The following is a 9818-nucleotide window of genomic DNA, read 5'->3' as shown; positions in this document are numbered from 1 at the left end:
CCGCCCCGGCTGGGCAGTGCCTGCCTCAACCCCACTCCCTCCCTCATTGTGGGGGCCATATCTCTTCCCTTCCCCCACAACAGACTGACTGGCTGGATGCTGCTCTCCAAGCTGCTGGGCTGCATATTGGCTATTGGATCGGTATCAGTCACTATGGCTGGTTAATAAATCAGCCTTTGGTATCAGCCAGAAAAATCTTTATGAGTGCACCCCTAATATATATGCTTTGGTTAGTCTATAAAGCTCAAATCTACCCTGCCTTCTACTTGCTTTGTAATACAAGAGTCCACTAGTCCCCAGCACCTTCTCCTTCTGTTCCCCGAGATGAAACCACTTCTCAGTCTCCTTTGCAATTAGCTGAACAAATTGAGCTCTTTATACCTTGCAGTGGTGGAAGGCAAGAGTAATCTCTGTCCCTCTTCCTTGCACATCTTCCTGTTTCATGACCTGTATACAGCACCTTCATCTCCAATCCAGGAACAGATCCCTAGAGCAGTCTAATTGCAACTCCATATAACAGCACTGATATCAGCACACTTCCAAAAGCTGTGGCTCCCCCAGGGGATGAGGATATTATGCTACTTTCAAAACCTTTGGTGGTAACCTCTGCTTTTGTTCTGGCTTTGCCATCAAGCTTGACATACAGGCTTCAAAAAGTGCCCAAGAATATTCCACAGACCAAGACTCTAGATTTGAGGCCCCTCTGCTGTTCCTTCCTCCTCACAGACACTTCCTATAGGCTGAGAAACATGCTGCAAAAGACCCCAGATCAAAATATTCCCTTTCGACCTGTATCAACAAGCTGAGAAACAATCATTTGTATTCAAGTGGAGAAAAACCCACCTCTTGCACACAACTGAGATGCTTCAGAGTGACCATGTGATGTCAGCTATCACCCCGCCCCTCCTCCCTCGCCTTGTGATCTGATCTTGAAATCAGACTGTAATCTCCCCCAGGCAGGAACAGACACAGCACATGCAAGGACCCTTACAAAGCCATCTCAGTCTATCTGCCTGCCCCAAGGCAGGAGAAATACACCTAGGCCATTCCTGATGGGTTTATTCTTAAGAACTGTCTGTGGAGATACATGTCCTGTCATCTGGCTGCACCTCTAATTACAAAGTTTTTCCTGCTATCAACTCTAAACCCTTTTGTAGCAAATCAAATTATCCTGCACCCAGTTACTTTCTGTCCTATATAAATCGCTCACAATCCTTTTATACCCAACTCTGACATCCTGGAAGGCTTCCTGGTTATCAGGCAACTCTCCAGTCTCCACTCAGCACTACAATGCCTACACCTGCTCATGGATTTAATCTGCTGTTCTGAACACCTGCCTGTCATCCTAGGGGACCTTATGGAAGCATTCCCCAAGGAAGACCCTTGCACTGGGTAACAATCCTTCATCATCCCATTCAGAAATATTCAGAGAAGTATGGCTGGAACGGAGCCACAGTAGGGGTGCACCAACAGAAATTTTTGGGGCCTATACCAATAGTCAATTTTTAAGGAAGCATATTGGCCAATACCAATCTGATTTCCAATACACAGCTCAGCAGCTTGAAGAGCAGTGTCTGGCTGGTAAGTCTGTGGTGGAAGGGAAGGGGGAAGATGGAAGCCCCTGCAGTGCAGAAACAAGTGGGGCTGGGGCAGGGCGTGGGACAGAGCTGCAGCTTGTCCAGGGGCACAGGAAGGGGGTTATGGCTCCTGCCGCTGTGCACATTCTGGGAGTGTACCGGGGGGGAGGGCATGTACCCACAGATCTGTGCAGGGCATGGTGGGCTGCGGACAAGGTTGAGAAGGGCTCTTTTTAGTGGGGGCTGGGGGGGAGGGGCAGCAGTGGCCCTGGGAGCAGGCTATGGGGGGGCTACAGCCACCCCAAAATTCACCATAGCCCCCCATCCCCATTTCCCAGTGCTGCCCCTGCCCGCTCCAAGCCCAGCGTGGACTAGCTCCCATGGGAAGAACCCCGCTCAGCCCTGGCCTCCACCCACCCTGATCTGTTGGCTTATGCCCTCCCCTCCCCTGTGCCCTCCTGGGGTGTGCGCAGCAGCGAGAGCTGCAGGCCCCACCAGGTGAGCTGCAGCTCTGTCCTGTGCCTCGCCCCACCCCAGCTGGGAAGTGCCTGCCTCAGCCCCACTCCCTCCCTCACTGCGGGGACCTTGATCTGCCCTCCCCACACCCTTTCCCTTCCCCTTCCACCACAACAGACTTACCCGCTCCATGCAGCTCTCCAAGCTGCCGGGCTGTGCTTCTTGCCGTCTATGTGCTGTGCTGCAGCTGCGTGCATGCGTGAGGCATTCATTGGCCACATCAGGCCAATTTCTGATGCACTCAATTTGCTTTATATCAGTGCCAATCCAATATCAGACCAATGTATCAGTGCACCTCTAAGCCCCAGAGGTCGTCTAATCTAACCCCCTGCCTGAGACAGGATCATCCCTATTCAAACCATCCCACACAACCATAATCTAAACTCTACATAAGACTATCCTCAACCCTGATGCAATGTAAATCTAATACCCTAACCTGCCACAGGTAAAGCAGACGAACCACAGCAGCCAAGGTCCTGCTTCTATGAAATGTCAAAATATGCTCAAGAGGTTCTGGGTAGAGGGTTACGTTCCCCACCACAGAGGAAGACAACCCCCATCCCACCCTAGGTTCATCCCAATCTGACCATGGGATAAAATTCCTTCCTGACCCCAACTACAGTGATCAGTTTGACCTGGGGCAAAATACTCTAGCCAGGAGCCTCTGGCTTTGCTCCTAGCAGGAGAATCAGCACACTCCTATCACTATCTCCAGCTGTAGCCAACACCCAATGGCTCTGGAGAGGCTTAAAATAGCTGGACACATATTCATTTGCTTATAGTTGTTCTTAAATAGCCAAAGGCAACAAAGACCCAAAAAACTTGTGCCGACTAACCAGACTGTGTAACTTTTGTTTGAGTCACCCAATCAATGCCATTTGAAACTCACTACGACAATACAAATATCCAACGATTCCTGTTTTGGCTAAAGAAGGGGGCAGGAAGAGAGGAGGAAGAGGAGAGATGGGGAGCAGTCAGCTGTAGATGAAAACCATGTCTTGATTCTGGCTGGAGGTTTTATCTGACACAGCAGTGACATGGATCCACCAGCAGGCCAGCAACAATCGTTAGCTACAGCTGAGTAGGAAGAGGTCACCCTCCTTACCGGCACTCATGACGCCCTGCACTCCTGTCTTCTGAAGACACTCCTCTACATCCCGGAGGGACTGGATGTTTCCATTTGCAAACACAGGGATGCTCACAGCCTTCCTGCCCCATGGAAGAGAACAAGAATCAGAAAACAGAATCCAACCTGTCCACTGTCTGCTTGATCCATCTACAACTTATGCTACCACACGTGCCTGCAATGCTACTGCACTGAAACAAAGTATGTTTACAGAAGCTCAACTCAGCTCTTTGGCATGGGGTAAAGGGCACGGGGCACACTTGCGTGCACACTTTCCTGGGCACTCTCCCTCTCAGCACTGGAACAAGTCACTCACCTCACAGCCTTGATGTGCTCCCAGGATGCCACACCAGCAAGGGGCCCCTTCTGTTCCTTAGTGCGGCCATGGACAGTGAGCAGCTAAAACACAAGGTTACATTTAGAAGTTCAGTTTATGAGTCAGAAGAACCACCCCCAGCAGAGAACTGTCTCTCGCCCCACAACGCCCAATGACTCTGAAGCACGTAGGGATTCTGCTCCCACAGAAAGGCACATACTGCAGCTTAGTTTAGGGCTCCTCTCAGAAGCCCACCCCCACACAGGACGGGCATTTCCTGGGGAAGCCAACAACACACCTCTGACACAGACTGCGATTACTGAGGACAAGGCCAGACTGACAGAAGTAAAGTTGTTGTCCTCTACCACTGATGGACCCTCCCAACTTTGTGAACTTAAATCCTAGCAAACCTCCCACTCTGGTTCTTGTGTGGCTGTCTCCGTGCACAGGGGCCTTTCACAGCCGTGGACTCCATGGCTTCAGGTCGCCTCCTGCAGCGTCCTGCCTCAACTACGCTCTGCCATTTTGCTGACATTACCCAATTCCTTCTGCGGCCTCACTCCAAGTTCCCCTCCAGCTGCAGAACCCCTTTCTTCTGCCGGCAGAGTAACACCAGCTCTGCAAGCGACAGGAGGTTTCTGCAGCCACTAGGAAGCCAACCAGAGTACAGCGTATCCTTTCTACCAGCCACCAGGAGCCCTGTCACAGCTGGCAACACCCAGGGTGCACCGGGAGCCCTGCCAGCACAGCTGCCGTAAAGAAGCCGGGCACAGCTGGCCACATGGGCATGTACACGCTCTGGTAACTTCCCTGCGGCAGGTGTCTGCCACCAGAAGGCATGTCATTCAGGCAAGCCCCTGGACTCTCACTCCCAGTGAAGGAGGCAGCATGGTGCAATGGTTAGAGCAGTGGCCTGAACTTAGGATTCTTTTGTTGACAAAGCTCATGACTGTGCAGCTGCGAATAAATTACTCACAACGTCTCTGTGTCTTATTTTTTCTACCTGTAGAATAATATCACCTAGCAACCTCCCAGAAGCAGAGAGAATTTGGGATGAAAGGTGTGTTCTCTGGGGACTCCTGTCTAAAACAAGAGCACAGGGAAGAGCTGCCTCCTTACCTGGCAACCAGCCTTCTCCAGCATCTGTGCATACTTCACCGTCTTGTCAATTTCTGGGAAAACACGGATTTTGCATGTGATGGGAACAGAGAGCTTCTCATTAGCCAGCCAAACTGGGAAAGGATTGAAAAGACAGGTGAGTGGCTTGCACAATGCTATAAAGACTCTAGCCTCCACAAAGCCAGCCATTGGCTGTGGTAAAGAATGGCCAAAGGCAGTTGCCTGCCCCTCTGCAGTGTTTATCCTGCCCTGCCCACTCCATGGATTAAGGGAGGGGTAGCACAGCATAAGGTCAACTGACCTCTGGTGAGGACGGCATCTAATAGCCCATGGGCAGGCAATTATTTTGGGTGGAGGGCCGCTTACTGAGTTTTGGCAAGCCATTGAGGGTTGCATGACAGGCAGCCCGGGGCAGATAAATAGCAATTTTATAAACTTTTTAGGGGCCCCGCAGGCCAGATACATCCAGCCCGCAGGCCGCATTTTGCCCACCCTTTTAATAGCCCCATCCACTGGCCCCACCATTTCCATTACCAAGACTTCACCTTTAAGGACTTTCCTGGCTCCCTTCCTCCTTATCCATTCTCAGCTCTGATCACAGCACCCCCCGCTCCTTCTGCTCTGCAGCCATGACAGCCTTGACTTCCCACTCACTCTGTCTGTCTGTCAACCACCTTCCAGGCTAACAGCTACCTCACTGTGGCTAGGCAGAGGCCCTGTGCTGGACAGCCGATGGAGACTGTGGGCCAAGATCCTTGTGCCCCTGCCACATGACTCAGGACCTGTGCCAGGCACCTGGGGTCCCTCAGCAGTGCTCTGCCAGTACCAGGTGCCTCACAACAAGCCTGTATGGATGCCTAGAGCCAGCCAGCCAGAAAGCATGGGCTGTGCCTGAAGTCCTGCCCCTTCTGAAGCAAGCTGCCTGACTGCAGGCCCTATTCATTTGGGAGGCAGAGCCCAGAACCTCTCCTGAGGACTCCTCGCCAGTCTTTTAAAGGAGTGAGTCTTGCTTATGCCTGCATTTCAGGGTATAGCTGAAGGTGTCTGCCTTCTACAGATCATCCTGGTAGTTAGAATAATCGGTGAAACCTGGGTTCAGTTCCTTCCTCCTGCATCTCCCATCGCCCAGGAAACTGCTCTAGCCCCAAGCGTATCCATTCTTCTGGGTGACACACTGCTTCCCTTGCCTAGGAAAGCCGAGCCGTGGTGCAGCAAAGAATTCCAGGTCAGCTGGTCAGAGAGGAGCGTAAGACTAGACAACTCTACTGCGCCCGGGTCAGGAGAGGCACAGGATATGGGCTCTGCTCCACTCTGCTGTCCCGTGGACAACCCAAAAGCAGGGAACATGGGAAGCCAGGTTCTAAAGGAAAGTGTCACAACAGCTTTTTGTGGGGAGCCCAATCCTGGTGGTGCCTTTGGGCTATGCCCCAGGAACACCTCTCAGACCAGGCCGCAGGGTGCACAGGAAGAGGACTGTTGAGTGCTGGGTCCTGACTGAACTTTGGCAGGAGACAGAACTTGCCTGAGGCAGCTCCGGGCATGCAGATGGGTGTGACTATCAGCATTCGGGGACCTTTAAAATCCAAAGCAATTGCCTATTTGTTCAGCAACTCAAGAGTGGATCATAAATCTGGACTTGGGCACTGTAAGCAGGACTTCAGACACTTAAGTCTGTTTGTGCTTCCAGTCACATGTCTTCTAAATGTTGAACTACCAGTGCGCTCTGGTGCCAAAAGCATGCACATACCGTAGGAGCAGGACAAACGCCCCTTGGTTAGCTGCCCCCTGCATGCCCTCCCAAAGTCAGAGAGACCCCTTTGGAGACTTACTCATTCTCTGGAGAAGATCCCACTCCTCCTGAAGGAATGCTCCGTAGTGCCCTACAACAAAACAGCATAGTATGGGCTGGCACAGACAGACAAGTGGTGACCCTGAAGCTTTCTGCTTTCTACACATGCAAGGTTCCAGCTGTGTTCAGTTTCCTCACTGATGAATACTCTCCTCTGACCAAACCCGAGCAGCGAGATCATGCTGCCTCCCAGTCCACAGCAGTTTTACAGAACAAGCAAAGCCCCACACCCTGCTTTCATTGCTGCTCCCTGAGGCTGGCTCACCAAAGAGGATTCTGACACTGCCAGTTTCATGTCCTATTTTCAGGACTCATGGAAATAGCCAGGGTCTATCAGCCCTTAAGGCACTGTGAAGCTCAGGAATTAGAATTTTTAGTTTCTCCATCCTTTTTCCAGCTCAAGTGACCTGACCCCACCCAGAACTGCCCTCCCACAGGCATCCATGCAACCTCCTGCACTTTCTGCAACCTTGATTTTCTAAGAAGTTATGACAAAGGAGCTCTGTGCAAGCACCTCTGTAGGGCACTATGGAGAACCCTGAAGAGCAGGCATAGAAACATCTATTTTAAGTGAAAATTTATGAAATATTTTGACCGTTTGAACAATCAGAAAAACATGTTCTAGTTCTCTGGTATGTAATCATTCTGGGAAGAAAATTCTGGGTACATGAGTTGATCCAGGAGTACTTTACAAAGCTCTAGTTCAAGCAGCTACGTGGAATTCTACTAAAGCATCTGGTTTTGGCTTCAGTTAGTTAAAAGATATGAAACCCAGTACTGGCTAAAGTGGTATAAACATGCCTGATTTCAAAGAATGGCAGCCACTCATATAAAGGCTGAACATAAGTTAATTGATTGTAATAGGGTAGAGATTAGCCCCTGGTTTGTTCATTAGGAGCTTAGGTTTGTACATAAAGAGCTTTTATTTGCAACAGTTCCACTTGATGCATTAAGCATTCAGGTTTGTACATACAGTACCTCTCTTTGCAATCATCTGAGGACAACCCAAATTCAGGTCTATGGCATCACAATAATCCTGAGCCAGCACTGCAGCCTGGACAAACACTTCAGGGTCATTGGCACAGAACTGAAAAAGACATTCACAAGTAAGAAGTCAGTCAATGGTCAGCTCCATGCACTGGCAAAATGCTACGGTTACACGCCTGCATCGAGGAGCCCATTACAAAAGTATGTGAACTCACACTTTGCATGGGTCAGATTAAAGGCAAACAGCACTTCTCAACCGAAGGGAGTATGTAACCTGTGACACTTGCCCAGCTGCAGAGCCACAATTTGAAATGGCAGCACCCCAAAAGCTCAGCATGCCAGCTTCCAAAACTCCAAGGTCATGGAAACACAGGATAAATACAGAGTCGTAACCCAATTCACACGTGCCAAGGCCTGATGGGGGCAAACACCAGATGGGAAGACACACTGTCCAGATCCACTTGGGCAGAGCTGAAGCATTCTGAAGATGCATGGGTGTTGGGAGAAGAGATAACTGGCTTTTCAGTCAACTCTTGACTTCTAGATACCAATTAACCCCATTAGTTGTCAGAAGTGGATACTGAGCCCACACAGAGCTATAATATGCCTTTAGCCAGCTGAGCAGCGGCACAGGCCAAATGAACACTTCAGCTAACATACAAGACACAACACTTTGTTAAGAGCAAAGGAGGTCTGTTGTGTGCTGTTTTGGTAAAGAGGGCCCAGCTAGTCCAGGCTCAAAGTTAGGCTTTTTTACAGGTTTTGCAAAACCCACCATGAACAAAACTTGTTCCATACTGACATTGAAATAAAAAGCCTGCTTGGACTTAAACTTCCCCCAACAGGATGTGGAACAAGCACCGAGCACTGCCTGTTCATAGCCAGTTTCTCCACCAAAAGCAAACACCACAATAAGCAAAGACACCATCTGGGATGTTTACAGGGTAAACTAGCCCCATAATGAGCTTGGGCTCAGTCTCACCTGTGCCCAATTTGCTCCCTCCACCTATCCACCATGTGACTGGCCCCAGGCCTGCTGGGAGATAGATATAAGGGCAGCTTGCAGCTAGAGGAGGTTCAGGCCCCAGCGCTCTACAGGGAGGATAACAACTTGTTGTGGCAGCTCCTAAGTAACCAGTGTCTGGTCTGTGAATTACAGAGACTAAAGAAAGGGCCTGTGCAGGGCATGGTGACCAAGGAGGTGAGTAAAAGCCTGAGAAACTAAAGCCAACCCACACAGCAAGTGAGTGAGCAAAAGTAATGGGAAGGCCTAAGCAGCTAGCTGCAGTGCATGGGAAGAGCTGGAGCCTGGGAAAGCAGAGGACAGTGCTTGCTACAGCTCAGGGCTGCTCTATGGAGGTGGGTCAGACATCCCTGTGGGAAGGAAGCTGGGCCCTGGGTGAGGTCAGTTTAAACCCCTCCCAGAACCATGTGGGGAAGCTGCACCCCACGGGGTGCTGTCCAGCCCCTTGGCTGGATGTGCAGAAATGAGCTGCATGCGCTGCTGGGCTAGGCATGGTCCTGCTGCCACATGGGAGCTCTGGGTTTAAAAATCAAAATGTCCCTTTCTAATGACTCCCCGGGCATGACTGGAACAGCAGCGCGAACACCTGAGCTTGACATGGAGTTGCTAGAGAAGTGTGGACAGGCTCAGCCAGGTGTGTAGCCATCTGTGCTGACTGCACGTGCTTTAAACAGGAAAAACATGGTACTTTCAGCCTGCTCCAACACTTGTCCTTGATGGCTGCTCTTGCGGTCTCCGCACTGATCAAAACCCCACCACTCCTCACCTCAGCTGAAGGCAGGTGGGTGCCGCTAGTGTTGGCAGGACACAAGGTGTGAACAAGGGTGTCAGCACAAGGTGCCCTGGGAGCGGCCTGTGCGGGAGCAGCTGCCGAAGCAGGTACTTGCCACGTGCTGGCAGGTGGGGCTGGCTGTGAGCCGGGCGTGGGGTCCTGGCTGTGACCTACCTGCACGATCAGTGGCCGGTCCTCAGGGCACACATCACAGTACAAGTTCTCCTTGCGGTAGTTGGCATCCCTGACGAAGACCTGGGCGTGCAGCATGGGCGTGTAGCACAGGTGGGCCCCGTGGCGGCGGCTCAGCAGCCTCCAGGCCAGCTCGCTCTGGTCCACCATGGGAGCCACCACGTAGCGCGCGCTGCGCAGTGTGGTCCTCCAGAACTCCTCCCCGTGCAGCTTCGGCATCTTACCCGGCCTGGAAGGGAAGTGACAGCGCGGTTCTGGAGGCCGCCAGGGGAGAGGAGCAGAAAGGTGTGCGTGTGGGGCGGGGGGCAGCAACCGCGGAGCCCCTGGCGGCGGGGCACGG

General features: G+C 51.6%; 1 protein-coding gene across 3 annotated transcripts in view; it reads right to left on the bottom strand.

Moving 5' to 3' along the window:
* The window catches only part of DUS1L (dihydrouridine synthase 1 like), a 16170-nt gene extending 6458 nt beyond the window's left edge, over positions 1-9712 (bottom strand). For 2 of the 3 annotated variants that reach the window (XM_019556506.1, XM_019556507.1), the window contains exons 1-6: positions 9461-9712; positions 7482-7590; positions 6484-6534; positions 4655-4767; positions 3536-3618; positions 3199-3302 (exon numbers count right to left, since the gene is read on the bottom strand). In XM_019556506.1, coding sequence (XP_019412051.1) covers positions 3199-3302; positions 3536-3618; positions 4655-4767; positions 6484-6534; positions 7482-7590; positions 9461-9697 — 697 coding nt within the window. In that variant the 5' untranslated portion in view covers positions 9698-9712. The remainder of the gene's footprint in view (positions 1-3198; positions 3303-3535; positions 3619-4654; positions 4768-6483; positions 6535-7481; positions 7591-9460) is intronic. The other variant, XM_019556508.1, reaches the window with a different exon arrangement.
* Between the last annotated feature and the right edge of the window lie 106 nt (positions 9713-9818).

This window comes from Crocodylus porosus, unplaced genomic scaffold, assembly GCF_001723895.1.
Source record: "Crocodylus porosus isolate Cpor-Errol unplaced genomic scaffold, CroPor_comp1, whole genome shotgun sequence".
NCBI lineage: Eukaryota > Metazoa > Chordata > Crocodylia > Crocodylidae > Crocodylus > Crocodylus porosus.
Note: the sequence above shows the minus strand (reverse complement) of the source record. Positions and strands in the feature narration are given on the sequence as shown.